The sequence below is a fragment of the Zonotrichia albicollis genome, chromosome 23, assembly GCF_047830755.1.
Source record: "Zonotrichia albicollis isolate bZonAlb1 chromosome 23, bZonAlb1.hap1, whole genome shotgun sequence".
NCBI lineage: Eukaryota > Metazoa > Chordata > Aves > Passeriformes > Passerellidae > Zonotrichia > Zonotrichia albicollis.
Window position 1 is genome coordinate 2,983,758 of NC_133841.1, and position 15,136 is coordinate 2,998,893.

The following is a 15,136-nucleotide window of genomic DNA, read 5'->3' on the forward strand; positions in this document are numbered from 1 at the left end:
GATGTTTGGGGACAACACCAGAGTGCTCCACACACCTCAGCAAGGTCCACTGCCTCTGGCCCCAACGTGCGGGATAGCTTGGCACCTAGCAAATATTCACCCTCCGCCATGGAGAGGAAGATGAGCGATAGGAGTTGCAGCATCTCCAATGAACTCCGCCTGGAAGGGAGATTCTGTGATGTGATCATCAGTGTAGATGGGGTGGAATTCAAGGCTCACAAGCTCATCCTCTCTTGCTGTAGTATCTACTTCAGGTCAGTGCTTGAAGCACAAGGGGATGGGGACAAACAGTATGCCCTGGTTGAGGTCACCCCACCTCAGCACTTCCCCAGGACTTCCACCTGCCCTGAACCTCTCACCAGGTGATTTCCCATAGACCTGACACCTCCCTGAACACCAGGATTAATCCGTGTACCAGTGGCTCTTGGCAGTGGTGTTGGAGGAGCCCCAGACACAGCGCAGGGCTGGAGCCTGGCCCAGCTGCCACGGGGCAGCTTTGCCTTCCCCACACCCTGTGACTCTCTGGGGTTCCAGGCCAAGTGTTGGTGCTGCACCTGGGCTGGGGAAACCCCACCCCAGTGTCAGTCTGGGCTGGGGGATGAATGGATGGAGGGCAGCCCTGGGGAGAAAGGCTTGGGGTGCTGGTGGGTGAGAGGCTGAACACGCCCTGGCTGTGTGCACTGGCTCCCAAAACCCCCCCATTGTCCTGGGCTCATCCCCACACCGTGGGCAGCAGGCCATGGGGGGATTCTGCCCCTCTTCTCCTCTCAGGTGAAACCCCCTGCCCTGCTGCCTCCAGCTCTGGTGTGCTCCAGAGGCTGTGTCTCCTTTTTCAAACAAAACCAGCAAGTAAAACATTAATGAATAAACCACGGGGCCTCCCAGAATGGCTCCTGCCAGTGCCAAAACTGGTGTCCTGGGGGCAGGGGGAGCACAGGGGATTCAGAGGCAGGGTTTAACACAGCAACACCAATGTTTTCAGGACTCTGTTTACCAACTGGGACAGCGCAGGCAAGATGGTCTATCAAATCCCTGGCATTTCAGCTGAAATGATGGGTCTCATCATCAATTATGCCTACACCGGGACAGTACCGATCACAGAGGACAACGTGGAGAGTTTGCTGGCTGCAGCAGATCAGTTCAATGTCATGGGCATCGTCAGCCTGTGCTGTGAGTTCCTCAGTTCCAGGCTGTGCTTTGAGAATTGCATTGGCATTTGCAGACTCACTGACTATTACCACTGCCCCGACCTGCGCGCAGCTGCCTGCGTGTACATCCTGCATCACTTCGAGGAGGTGTCCCAGGTGTCCGAGGAGTTCCTAGACCTCTCTGCCGAGGAGCTGGCACACATCATTGAGAAGGATGAGCTGAACGTGCGGCGAGAAGAAGCCGTGTTTGAGGCTGTGCTGAGGTGGATCGCTCATGACCCGCAGAACAGGAGGCAGCACATCGCCTGCTTGCTCAGCAAGGTGGGTGCAGAGCAGCTTTGGAGCTGTCCCCAAAGGCTGCTGAGGGGGAAACCATCAGGATCTATTGGAATAATTACCGATATTGCTGGACAGGATGTGCCTGAGCTTGTGTGGGCCTGCTGCTGAACCAAATAGCGGCACTGTGGTGTTTCACCCCAGAGACACTTTTGGCTGGCTGGGTGTGTGGTGTTTCACCCCAGAAACACTTTTGGCTGGCTGGATGCTGCAGCTGGATGCTTGGAGGCAGCTCCAGGCCTGCAGGAGCTCTGGTGGTGGTGGGATGGAGCTTCCCCCCATAACAGGGTCTGCTCCTTGGGTTTACCTCTGTTGGAGCAGCTTTAAGGCAATGGTGAAGGAAAGTGTTGGTTCTGATGGAGGGTTTGGATCCAGAGCTTTATTCTGGCCCACAGGCCTCTGAATCCAGCAACTGCTCCAACAGAACTCCCCAATCCCTGTGGTTTGCTTGCCCTTTTACCCGGGGGAGAGGGGAAGGAAAGGAATATGGGGACCACCAACCAGGTACAGGAGAGGAGATCTCAAGGGACAAAGAACACCTGGATGGCCCAATGCCCCCCAGGGGTAGAGGGCATCCTTTGAATCTGCCAATCACTGGATGCCTTTCTGGAATGCCAGGATTGACAGACAGTGCTGGGCAGGGGTTAGGGTGTGGAAGGGATTGATTGACACACCTGGCAGGGAATCTTCAGGGAGAAACCCGGGGTATCTGAGGCAAACCATGACATCACATCACAAGAAGTGTCAGCACTCCAACCTCCTCCTTGCCCGTTTCAGGTTCGACTGGCACTCCTACAATCCGACTACTTCATGAACAACGTCAAAGCTCACGAGTACGTGAAAGACAACGCCAACTGCAAAGATCTCATCATCAGTGCCCTGTCCGAAATCTACGACCTGAACTCCTACGGCCAGAGTTCCTCAGTCAATGCCAACCCCCTCACCCGGCCGCGCCTGCCCTACGCCATCCTCTTTGCCATCGGGGGCTGGAGCGGCGGCGGCGCCACCAGCGCCATCGAGACCTACGACGGCCGCACCGACAAGTGGCTGAACATCCCCTGGGAGCAGGAGAGCCCTGTTGCCTATCATGGCTCGGCTTATTTGAAAGGCCACGTCTACGTTATCGGTGGATTCGATGGCACGGATTATTTCAACATCGTCAAGCGCTTCGATCCGCTGCAGAAGACGTGGCAGCAGGTAGCGCCCATGCACTCACGGCGCTGCTACGTCAGCGTCACCGTTGTGGACAACTTCATCTATGCCATGGGAGGGTTTGATGGCTACATGAGGCTCAACACAGCGGAGCGCTATGACCCAGACACCAACCAGTGGACCCTGATCACCCCCATGCACGAGCAGAGGAGCGACGCCAGTGCAACCACGCTGAATGGAAAGGTAAAGCAACCCCAGATGAGAGAAGCTGGGGTTACAGCATGAGAAAAGTTCACATAAACCTTCACTAAATTTGTAACACTTAAATTCATAACAATTTATGAAATCCTGGAGCTGCAGATATAAAGTAGCCTGCCTGGTGTGGCAGTAACCAGGAGTACAAAAACTCTTCCAGAGCTGCTGCCAACCTGGTGCCCAACAGCCCTTTTCCTGGCCATAGGTGCAATACCGGGCCTGTCTGCTTCATGCAGCTTGGAAAATCAAGAGTAGAAATCTTGCTGGCATCAACTCTTTGCACTGCTGCTACTTCAAACCCAGGATGAAAAGACCATTCCCACTCTAAAACAGAACACCCCAAAAATCCTGCTACAGCATTCATGTTGCCTCACCAAGGGTCTAACCACCCCATTCACACTTTCCCACCTCTCCTGTCCCCAGGTGTACATCTGTGGTGGGTTTGATGGTGATCAGTGCCTCAGCTCAGCTGAAGTGTTCAACCCCACCACAAACCAGTGGTCCCTGATCGCCCCAATGAGCAGCAGGAGAAGTGGAGTTGGGGTGATGGCGTATGGGAACCAGGTGTACGCGGTAAGGGCCAACACCCCCCAGCACTGCAGTCCCTGGGGTGGCTGCAGCTCCCACACCTCCAGGGTGGCCATGTGTTGATGTGAGGTTTAGGGAAGTCAGAGCCAGAACGGTTGATGCACTTCCTGAGAATGTTATCACCCACCATACGCTTTTGGGTATAAAAAGGGTGTTTGGCAATGTTTAAGCAGCTGCAGCAAAGAACGTAATTTCTGCCGCTGCCAGCAGCATCAGCAGCACAGAGGAGGGACTTGGGCCTGCTCATCCATTGTTTATCCTCTCCATGGACTGCATCCAGCCTCTGGAGAAATGTCAAAATTGACAGTTGCATAAAGTGCTTTGGAAAGCTGCTCAGAGAGGAGGGAGCAATAAGCAAGAACCATGCTTGGAGAGCTGGTGCTCTTGGTCCTGCCCAGAGATCTGGTGCTCTCTGCCTTGCTCAGAGATCTGGTGCTCTCTGCCTTGCTTAGAGATCTGGTGCTCTTTGCCATGCTCAGAGATCTGGTGCTCTCTGCCATGGCTGGAGATCTGGTGCTCTCTGCCCTGCCCAGAGATCTGGTGCTCTCTAGCATGCTCAGAGATCTGGTGCTCTCTACCATGGCTGGAGATCTGGTGCTCTCTGCCATGCTCAGAGATCTGGTGCTCTTTGCCATGCTCAGAGATCTGGCGCTTTCTGCCCTGCTCAGAGATCTGGTGCTCTCTGCCACGGTTGGAGATCTGGTGCTCTCTACCATGGCTGGAGATCTGGTACTCTCTGCCACGGTTGGAGATCTCTGCCCTGCTCAGAGATCTGGTGCTCTCTGCCCTGCCCAGGCTGCAGCCAGGGAGGCAGAGCAGTTCCCATCTCACTGTACCTGCCAGGACCTGCCTGAGGAAAGGCCCCTCTCAGTGTCTGTCCCTTTGGCATTCCCAGGTCGGAGGGTTTGACGGGAACAGCCGGCTGCAGAGCGTGGAAGCGTACAACCCCATCGCCAACGCCTGGCACGCCGTGCCCTCCATGCTAAACCCACGCAGCAACTTTGGCATTGAGGTGATGGACGGCCTCTTGTTCGTGGTTGGGGGCTTCAATGGGTTCAGCACCACCGTTGCCACCGAGTGCTACGAGGAGGACACCAACGAGTGGTACGATGCCCACAGCATGGGCATCACCCGCAGCGCCGTCAGCTGCTGCGTGGTGCCAGGACTCTCCAATGTCATGGAATACATCGCCAGGCAACACTACTACCAGCACAGCTCCTCCATGGACATCTTGTTCACCAGCTCAACTCGGAGCTCGCCGTTGTAAATAGTTCCCCTTAGCTAGGAGTGTTGTGATCAGCCATCACTGGATGCTTGTGTAAATAGTTCTGCGTATCTAATAAAGTCTTCTGAGCATCCCACCACTGGATGCCTGTGTAAATAGTTGTCTTTTAGGTAATAAAGTCCCCATGGCAGCAAGGGAGAATGTTCCTTTGTTCTAAAATAGAAACAATTGTAACAGGCCAAAAGGATCATTAGGAGTTCAAATTTTCACTCAACGGCACTACCCAATGTATCAGCCACACCCTATACACTGACTTAAAAAAATCAAAAGCACAACAGAATGCTAGAGAAATAAAAGGTTTATTTTCGTTAATTCACCTCTTACAATAAACTTTAGTACAGTGTATTTAAGGTCAAGAACAGGACAGCAGGATCTGTTTCAAAGGGCCTGTGACACACACAACTTTACCTCACAGCTAGGGACAGGAGTGCTGCTCCCCAGGAAACTGCTGTCCCTCTGTTAATGTGCCAGGAGAGCAGAGCTGCTGCAACCCACAGTGACATGGACCCACGAGGAGAATCTGACTATTAATGGTCATCAAACAGCTCGTTAGTTCCACACTCTACATTCATATTAGTAACAGGGTTAGATCCTCAAGAGCACCTGTTTAATCAGATTTCACCCAGGACTGTCAAAGGGGAGATGGCTTGGACCCCAACCTAAGGTGGACAGAGCTGAAAATAAATCCAAGACCACTTTCTTTACACTTGCTTTTCAAAGCCCATTGGATGTTACAACATCCTGTTACAAGGCTGTAATAATAAGAACAGAGAAAGTTCTAATTCCTTGGGACTGGATTTGTTTTCAGCCACCAGGGTATTTCACAACACAAAAGACGAGCCAAGAGTTTGGATTTTAATATTTACTGTAATGGAGAAAAATGTCATTGCAATAGTCAAGCAGAATGCTGGGTACAGTTGTTCACAGCACATGAAACATGTTTGCTTCATCTGTGGAATGGACTCCCACTGTGTGCAAGGGAGTCCATTAAAAACACAACCCCTCTAATGGAGTATCCAGGTAGTTATAAAATATTATGTACACATATGGCCCCTGGGAGTTACCAAAGTGACCACTACCACCTGGCAGGGGGTAAAGAAAAGCAGAAAGCCAGGACATGTCACGTGTTTGGTGGCAGGTATCAGGACAGGTGTAGAGATGTGATTGTCCTAAGGAGGAGGAAAACTCCCCCAATATCCTTTTCCCTCAGTGAGGCAGCAGTCAGCCTTCTCACCCTTACTGAACACACCCTGCTGAAAGCTGAGCAGCCTCCAGAAACACACGTGAGGAATTCCCAGGCTTTTGTTTATGGGATCATTTGATAAACACCCAGCAAGATTGGGTGGTCAAGGGCACAAGGAAATTGTTATGGATTCACAGGCTTGTGGGCTAAACTGCAGCCAGAGCCACAAATGCAATTCTCCCACCATCTCATGTGATGCAATGGATTATTTATTTGATCTATCAGTCACAAACCACACCAGTGCCACTGGTCCCCTGGAATTCAAGGCTAAAACACCCCAACTGCTTAAAACTATCCCAGAAGTGGCAGAGCAAACACTGAGAGCAGCCTGTGCTGCTGCCAGCCCCCACCCCAAGCACGTGGGCACACACAGCATGCAGCTGGCACACACAGGTTACCTGTCCATGATGGGGCTGCCTCTCAGGGGAGTGCTTTGAGTAAATGCCACAGCTTGTCCAGCAGCCCAGAGTCCTCCTGGGAAGTGCAACATCAATTTTGCTTAGAAAAAGCAAGACTGCAAGGTTTGTTCTTGCCTCTTTGTTGCACAGTGCCATGCATTAAATATTCAGCTTCTATTCCAACTTGGTGTTTCTCCCTACAGATTGTCTGTATTTGAGGAGAGGCTACAAGAGAGCTTGGAGAGAGCTGTGGTGGTGACCTACGACTCCCCAACTGCCTGTTTAATCCCTCCAGCTGGTTCAGCAGGGTAGAGGACAGAACTCCTCTTAAGTATCTTAAAATCAGCTCCCACAAATTGCTGTAACATTGATGGATTCAGCACCAGAGCCATTTGCATTTTATCACAAACTGCTGCAGGAGCAGCAATTCCATATCTACTCCAGCCAGACCTGCAAGGGTCCATGGATCAACCCCAGCTTACAAACCTGCAGCAGCTGTTTGGGAACAGGCACCTGCAAATATCACCTTAAACTCACCTAAATTTCCTCTTGCATGAAGCCAGTTGGGACTTCACCTGCCCCAACAACAAAACAGGCAAAGAAAATAAAACATGGTTACCACAGAGGAGTAAACCAAGAAAAACTGTTCAGAATTTCAAGTCTGGTAGTTTTTTTAACTAAGGCTGGAGACTTCTCACAAAAAGACAAGCTGTTGATATCAAAGTGGCCCACAAACCACAAAGTGGAGCACTGGGGGACGCACACATCAGAGAAACCTTTACACACTGAGTGGTGGAAAGACTTACCCCAAGTTTCAGATATGATCTGGGCTGCCTGTTGAACTGGAAAAGGAGAATGAGCAGCTCAGGAAGCAAAACAATTAAGACCAAAACAACCCCCAAATTGGTTAAAAGTTCTTTGTGAAGAACTAACCCGCAGCAAAACCACCAGCAAATCATCAACGAACCAAAAACAGTAAGAGATTTTCCAGAAAGGTTTGTCTACACAAATTTTGTAATACCCAGGTTACTCCTCCCATTCCCTTCCCTAAGATCCTGAGTTAAGACTGCATGGAAAAACCTGGAACATTCAAAAGAAGGGAAGGATGGGGAGAAAAGGAGGTAGGAGGTATGCACTGAAACTGTTGGTAAATGAAAGGTCCTGGAGCTTCTTGGATGGGGAGAAGGAGTGCTCAGTGGGGCAGAGAGGCAGGGATACCCCAAAGGGACTATCCCACATTCTGTTTGTTCCTTGGGAGTGCAGCAGGAAGCATCTAGAGCCAACCAGGGCATTTGCAAAGTACAGCCACCCCAAAATGGCAAAAGGTGCTCAAATGAGTTTGAATGTCACCCCAGAGCAAGTGGGGAAATTCAGATACCTGGAGACTCTGAAAGCCCAGCTCTCCCCCCTGCAGGAGCACAGCTGGGAGCCCCTTGGGACAGCACAGGAGGGCAAAGGGTTCTGATTGTCAGAGAGAGGCTGGGAACAGCAGGGGCTCTTTCATCACTTTTCACTAGAATGAAAACATTTGAGAAAAGACCTACGAGTAGCTCAGGTTTCACTGCATTCCCATGAAATAATCCCACTCTCACCGATCCACTCTGACAGAACTGAACAACCAGTGTGGGTGGGTGGCTCATGGCTGGGTGTCACTCCTTTGCTCAGGCTGTTGACCCAAGTTTTTGAGTCAGAGACAGACTCAAACCTGCAATACACCTGAAAAAAATCCACTGCCTCAAGCTCTCTTTTAGCAAGTGTTTTGTGTCCAACCAATCATCCATTTAAAAACAAACTCTGCAGCCTCTCTACAACACACAAATACAAAATATTTAATACACATAGAAACATCCTGAAGTAATTTCATAAAGAAAGATTGTGCTTTTGTTTCATACAGAGCTATTGCACTTGCCTCCAGCTTGGGAAAGCCAAGTACACCAACACCAATCCTGTGAAGTTTAGTCACTGAGGAGAGAATCAAAGGAATGTCAAGAGATAAGTGCAAATGAAACAGGTGCTTTCAAGCACACACAAATGTAACCACTAAATTATTAAGAGAGAGATCTTTGATTTTCCAAGTAGAACTGTTAGAGACTAATTCTACAGAAATCCTTGGAACCAAAGATCTGAGGAAAGAAGTGACAGGCTTAATGCTCCCAGAGACATTTCACAGCCCGATACAGGCTACAGCTTTTCCCTGGGCATCATTAAGGAATACTGTTGGATTCATGGAGTGTCTCAATTCCCACCCACCCTCAACTTCTGAGCTTCTGAATTTTCAGTACACAACAGATGCTGGTTTTATGCATCAAATCAAATCCACACCCTCATGTCTTATAAAGACACATCAAGCCTAACAAATGGGTTTATTTCCTAGGCTCATCAGGAGTGACACTGCAGACACTAGCACTCGATCTGGGAGCGTGGCATCCTCCGTAAGCTCAGGGAGTATCGGTGGATCTCCTGCATCTGCCTTTCCTGCATCTGCCTGATTCTATCTTTTTGCCACATGAGATTTTGTGGCATGGGGTACCTCTGTGTTCCCTGCAGGCACCTGAAGGGGATTCTCACGTGGCAGGCAGTGGCTCTGCAGCGGGGCTGTGGCATGGGGGGCAGGAGCATCCAGCGCTTGCGCTCGGCGCAGTAGCGATAGGCCTCCTTCCTGTACTGCTTGTCAATGTCATCGCTGTTCTTCCAGCCCCCAATGATAAACACGTCATCTTTGTAGTAACAAATAGCTGCTCCTTCAATGCTCAGCACCTCGGGGGGCAAGGATTCCAGGATTTCATCCGAGGCCCTGCTGGAGATCTTTCCCTTGGCCTCCTCGTTGTCTATGGGGTAACTCTTGGGGCAGCACGATGCCGTGTGGTAGAAGTTGGTGCTGGCCACAGACATCTGGAAGGAGCAGTAGTTGTCAATGAGGGGCAGGGATTCCACATCTTGCCACTGCCTGGTTTCAGCATCATATCTGATAATAACAGCCCTGAGCCCGTCCTCACTGTCGCTGTCGACCGGGGTGCGGGCGGCCACGTACACGTACCGGTCCTCCACGGAGACAGCCTTGACATCCCGCAGGATCTTTGGTGCCGACTCCAGGTTCAGCCATTTGTCCTGCTCAGGATTATAAATGGCCACATCTTTAAAGCCTGGACTGAAATTGCCGTGCCCGCCAATACTGTACAAGTTGCCTTTCACTTCAGTAAGGCCAAAGGAATGCTTCCTGGTGATGAGGTTTGAAACCTGCTCCCAAATATTTCTGTTTGGATTGTACCTCTCCACAGTCTTGGCAAAGCCTGGTTCCATGGAGCCGGCCACATACACGTAGGACTCTGTCACGGCCACAGCGTGCCCATCCAGGTGGTTGTGGATGTGAGGCAGGTTCACCCACCTGTCCTCATCGATGAAGTAGCCCACGCACTCGCTCAGGTAGTCGCCACCCTCGGACACGCCGCCGATGACCATGATGACGTCCATGTTCTGGCCAAAGCGTGGCAGCAGTGCAGCAGGGCAGGCTGAGTGCTGCAGGTTCCCTGACTGCAGGTTCTCAGAGCGCAGGGCATGGCTCTCCACAGCCTCGGACACCAGCTTCACACAGGCCTCGCTGCTCGACACCAGCCGCTCGGATTTCACGTGGCGAGTCAGGTACGTGGGTTTCATCTGAGACAATCTTAGCAGCTTAAAGAGATCTTCAAAGTACCTCTCTCTTTCCTCCGGATTTTTCTGAACCCACTTCAAAACAGTCTCAAAGAGGATTTCTTCAGAGTCCACCGTGATCTCCGAGTCTGAGAGCCAGTCGCGGACAAGGTGAAATGGCAAAGTGTAGAACTCCTCATCTTGGATGACTTTGTGGAAGTTCCTCCTGATCATATCCTGCGCTTTGAGGGCCAGCTGATTCAGGGAATACATGTGGGCCAAGCTGTGAACCGCCACACAGTTGGAAAGGTTCAGCTTCTTCTTCAGAAACTCTCCGCAGAAATCCTTCAACCGGGTCAGCAGAAACCTACAGACAAACAAGGGAGTTATACATCCCTAGAGGTGTTCAAGGCCAGACTGGATGGGGCTTGGAGCAACTGGGATAGAGAACGTGTCCCTGCCCATGGCAAGGGGTGGAACGAGATGAACCTCTAAGGTTCCTTCCAACCCAAACCAGTGTGTGATCCTCTGCTGCAGTGACCCGGTCCCTGCCAGCCCCCGCCAGGGCCGCACTTACCTGTCCGCCATCTCCAGCACCTCATGGACGTTGCCGGGGCTCACGCGGATGGTGCCGGTGTACATGAAGCCGATAACGGCCTCCACCGTGTCGGGGTCGGGGCCGCCCTCCGAGCTCCACTTCTGCAGCTCCACGCGACCCGAGCGCGACTCCGCAAACCCTCCCGAGAGCAGCGGCGTGAAGTACTCGGTGGCGGCGGCCAGGACGGACCGGTGCGCCCGGTACTCGCGGGCCATGCCCGCGCCGCCGAAAGCCAGCGTGATGTCGCAGTACAGGCCGTGGCGGCGCTGCTCGTTCTGCCGCCAGGCCACGTCGGAGCAGTGCGCCGGGCACCCGAACTCCTCCGCCTCAGCCTCTCCATCCGCCGCGCTCCCGCGTGGGGCCCCGCGCTCCGCCTCGGCCGCCGTCGGGCCAGGACCGGGGCCGGGACCGGGGCCGGGGCTCGGACCTGGCTGCGGCTGCGGACAGGCCGCGGCCGCCGCCATCTTGTCGGACATGGCGGGCGGGGCGCGGCGCCGCCCCCTGGCGGAGGGAGCGCGCGCTGCAGGGCAATGGTGGCGACACCGTGAGGGGAGAGGCTGCCGGTGCAGCGCCCGGGACACGCCAAGATCCCTCGGCGCGGCACCCCACGAGAGCCCGCCTTCCCTTCACTCGGGACCCCCCATACAGCCCGGGAGCCCCCGGGACCGCCCGGGACACCGCGTCCCCTCACCCCGGACCCCTCGGGACTTTGCCGTATTTCCCGTCCCCTCAGGCCAGGACCCCCCGGATGTCCATCCCCTCAGCCCGGAGTCCTCAGGACCCACCCGGATCTTCATCCCCTCAGCCCGGACCACTCAGGACTTTGTCGTATCCCCCCTCCCCTCAGCCCAGAGCCCCCGGGACCCTCCTGGATCTCCATCCCCTCAGCCCGGAGCCCCCCGGGATCCTCCGTTCCAGTTGTGGCAGGGCCCCGATGCCTCGGGCCCTTTCCACTCGGAGCCTCAGGCAATCCTCATCCTTTTCTTCTTCCTGGCGTGCCCTCCCTGCACCTGGGCAATTAGGAATTCTCTCACTCCATGGTACATTGGGTTTTTAATTACAACGCAGTGAGGTGTATAGGTGGTTATTTCATGTTTGCTATACACACAGTGCAGTTCTCTAACTCTTGTATAATGGTATCAGAACTAGCTTGTGTCCTTCTGTTTATTCTCTACTTAAGTTTTATCTTTTTGACCTTTTTCCACCCAAGGTGAGGTCTGTCTGCAGTTTGATTTTTATTTCTCCCCTTTTAAATCACCTGAAACAGACCCTGAAGAGTAATTGCTTTGAAGGTTATTTTGTTAAATGACAACTTGTCACATCCCCTTAGACACTGTTTAGGGACAACTCACAGAAATCACACATGGAAAAATAATAAATTAGTAACGTGTATTTATTTGCGTTTGGTTACAGTACACAGACAAGGAGGACACTGAAATTATTACTGAGATATTTTTGCAGCTGCAGATTACATGAGTGACAGTGCACAGAGCAGCAGTCAGAGTAAAGGAGAGGTTGTTTGCATAAATACAGACACTGGAGTACAGGGATTTCACAGTTTTCACAGCAGTATGTTACAACTTTACACTTTAAATTACTACACCAGCTTGAGTAACATCGGTTATACTTTAGCAGTGGTCCCAGGATTCAGGTACAGTCAGACCAAGGACAAGAACATGATAAACAAATTGAAAAATAACAGGTAACAAAAAAAAAAAAATCCAAAGTGATGGCTTATGGGAATGACAGGCACGTTCCCCTCATGGGAAAGGTACAGCTTGTTACCAGAATTCAGTAAGGCATACCTATGAGCCAAACTCTACCCCCCAAACCCTAAATCACTTCTGGAAAAGAAATGAAATGAGAACAGAAAAAAATAAAAGTGTGAGAGATGGTATTAAATACAGCAGGTAACAGAGGGAATAGCACAAGTTTTGGTTTTATTAGAGTAAGTTTCTATCCTTATAAAACAGTTGCTTTGCACAGTTTGACCAGGCAGCTCGACGTCTCTGTCCCCATAATCATCTTTACACATCACAGTCCCACTGTGGCTGTCCCCTGGCCAGGTTTCTGTCCTGGTGCACTCCAAGGCACCAGCAGCTTCTCACATGGTCATGTGCTCTGGTAGGACATAGGAGATGTCATCCCAGGGGTGACGGTACAGACCCTGCTTCAATCTCTTCTGGTCCAGGTAGTGCCCTGAAAGGAGAGTGGCTTATGTTACAAAATCCCCATCCCTCCTTTTAAGTCTTTGCCTTGAGTTGGATTTCTGAATCCTCCTGGGTTTCAGGTTTTTCTGGTGTTCCTAAGGCAGGGCAGCCCCAGGAGGAGGGAAGGGGCAGGGAGGATGTGGTAAACTCACCAATGAATCCCATACTCCTGCCCAGCACAAAGATGCCATTGAGAGCTCCTATATCAATATATTCATCTGCTTCTTCCCTGCAAAACAAAGGAAAATTATTCCTTAAGCAGATGATTACCAGGAGCCATTCAATCTCAGGTGGGCTGCCACCTGCTCTACTGCCACAAGCCACACAAATTGCCTGAGCAGCTTTCTGCCCCCAAAAGCCAAGCCAGGCTATGTTTCCTTCCCATGTCATGGAATTCTGCCCCTCAGGAGCTGGCAGTGCAGCTTCACATGATGCAAGAACAGCTTCCCCTCACTCACCGTGTGAAAGAGCCACAATTCCTGAGCACATCAACAAAGGCCACTCCAATAAAGCCATCTACATTCAGGATAAGGTTTGGTTTCTGCAGGAAATAAAACACATGCAACAAAGATGTCAACAGTGCAAATGGTGTTCACATGGCACCTTCCACTGGTGATTTGAGGGCTGCCTGTAGCTGGGGGCACACCAGCCCAGCAGCCTGAGCAAGAGCTACACTTAATGGAAATGCTGGAAAATCAACCCAAAACCCTCTTGGGTCACCCCCCAGAGGTTCCTAGCAGCCAGCAGCCTGGGATTTACACCCAGCAGTGCCACTGTGGCCACACAGATGATGGTTTGGCTTGTTCAGCATTTTCCTGGCAGCCAAATACCTTCAGCCTTCCCAAACTGCAGCTGTACGTAGCTTCAACTCCACCCCAGACACAATCCCCAGCAACAATTTATGGAGCACTGCGCTGAAAATCCAGCTGAGGCCCAGTGACTTCCCCTGCCATGAGAAGCAGTGCCCAGAGCATTCAGAGCTGCTGCCCCTCACCTTGGAAGTTGTGATTTTTTCTACTTCGAGCGCGTAGTCCAGCAGGGGAGTGGCTGGGAAGTGCTGCTTCACATAGTCCTTGAGAATCTGAACTCTCATGTCAGGGTTGTTTATCTGCAAGTTCACAGCACATTAACAGTCAGTGATGTTGCCTCTCACTGATACATTTTGTGGTCAATAGCTGCCTCTGAAACTTGCTGATTTTCTTTCCTTTGTTTTTGCTCTCCCCCACCCATTTGTAAAAATCCCACCAGTTTGTCCTAATGCAGTTTTCTTACTGATTTCACTCTGTGTCCAATGCCCATGATCAGCTTCCCTTCTTTCTTCATCTTATTCACAAATTCCATGGGGATAATGCCACTGTCAAAAGCTTTGCTGAACATCTTGGCTGCAGCATCAAGTGCTCCCCCAAACCGGTCACCCTGGGTGCAGAACAAAGGCAATTACATCAAAGGAGTCCACAATTAAGATACAAATCCAAGATTATCTCCCCCATCCACCCTCCTGGTCTCTGGAATTCATGACATTAGAGTTGGGCAGGCACCTGAGAGAAAGCATTTGCTTATCTCTCACAAGAATGCCAATTTGGAGCCGGTGCATCTCTGCTAGAGACAATGTAGGGGAAAAAGCAATTCAGTGTCTGTTTTAGCAAATCTTGTCACAGCTCAGGCACCAGAGTCAACACTGACAGCAATTTGGCTGCTACAAAATATTTCTAGACTCAAAAGAGACAAACTAGTCTGACTTACTGGGAAAATAGACCAGATTTGAAACCAAAACCAAACTACTACAGTTGAAATTCAAAGTTTGAGTGGACACACACCACCAGTCTGGGACTCTGCAGCCAACCCAAAAATAAATAGTAATAAAACCTAGAAGAGTAATGAGTAACAAAGCTAAACCTCCTGAATATCAGGTACTCACAATAGTAAGAAGGCCTGAAGTGAGGCTTGAAACCAGATCTTTGCCAGCCCTGGCACAGACAATGGTGTTGTGGGCTCCAGACACGGCTGGCCCGTGGTCTGCTGTCACCATCAGGCACATCTCAATGAACTGGCAGGCGTACCTGGGCAACCTGGGCACAGACACCACATCACTCAGCGACACAACACAAATGCAAATGTTTGTGAAGTCCCCAGCCCCTCCAGAGCTGAGGTGACACAAGACGTCACAGCCTAGAATACAGAAGTTTCCTCAATGCACCACAAGACTTGTGGAAAACTTCATCCTGAGATTAAAACACACTGTATGCAACCCAAAATGCTGATAGAGTGCCATGGAAGAAATACAGAGATGGCA

At 51.3% G+C, this 15,136-nt stretch overlaps 3 protein-coding genes across 4 annotated transcripts in view; 1 reads left to right on the forward strand and 2 right to left on the reverse strand.

The window, feature by feature from the left end:
- Window positions 1-982: 982 nt before the first annotated feature.
- On the forward strand, window positions 983-4,758 carry KLHL10 (kelch like family member 10). Its single transcript, XM_026797643.2, has 4 exons — window positions 983-1,469; window positions 2,262-2,879; window positions 3,315-3,464; window positions 4,375-4,758. Exons 1-4 carry the CDS (start codon window positions 1,017-1,019, stop codon window positions 4,744-4,746), a joined length of 1,593 nt encoding a protein of 530 aa, XP_026653444.1. The 5' UTR covers window positions 983-1,016; the 3' UTR covers window positions 4,747-4,758.
- A 286-nt stretch (window positions 4,759-5,044) lies between these two features.
- Window positions 5,045-11,142, reverse strand: KLHL11 (kelch like family member 11). Its single transcript, XM_005494438.4, has 2 exons — window positions 10,613-11,142; window positions 5,045-10,402 (listed from the first exon to the last, which is right to left on the reverse strand). Exons 1-2 carry the CDS (start codon window positions 11,107-11,109, stop codon window positions 8,806-8,808), a joined length of 2,094 nt encoding a protein of 697 aa, XP_005494495.2. The 5' UTR covers window positions 11,110-11,142; the 3' UTR covers window positions 5,045-8,805.
- Window positions 11,143-12,008: 866 nt separating this feature from the next.
- The window catches only part of ACLY (ATP citrate lyase), a 28,546-nt gene continuing 25,418 nt past the window's right edge, over window positions 12,009-15,136 (reverse strand). For both annotated transcript variants that reach the window (XM_074557363.1, XM_074557364.1), the window contains exons 23-28: window positions 14,762-14,912; window positions 14,116-14,259; window positions 13,838-13,951; window positions 13,302-13,384; window positions 12,996-13,072; window positions 12,009-12,832 (exon numbers count right to left, since the gene is read on the reverse strand). In XM_074557363.1, coding sequence (XP_074413464.1) covers window positions 12,738-12,832; window positions 12,996-13,072; window positions 13,302-13,384; window positions 13,838-13,951; window positions 14,116-14,259; window positions 14,762-14,912 — 664 coding nt within the window. In that variant the 3' untranslated portion in view covers window positions 12,009-12,737. The remainder of the gene's footprint in view (window positions 12,833-12,995; window positions 13,073-13,301; window positions 13,385-13,837; window positions 13,952-14,115; window positions 14,260-14,761; window positions 14,913-15,136) is intronic.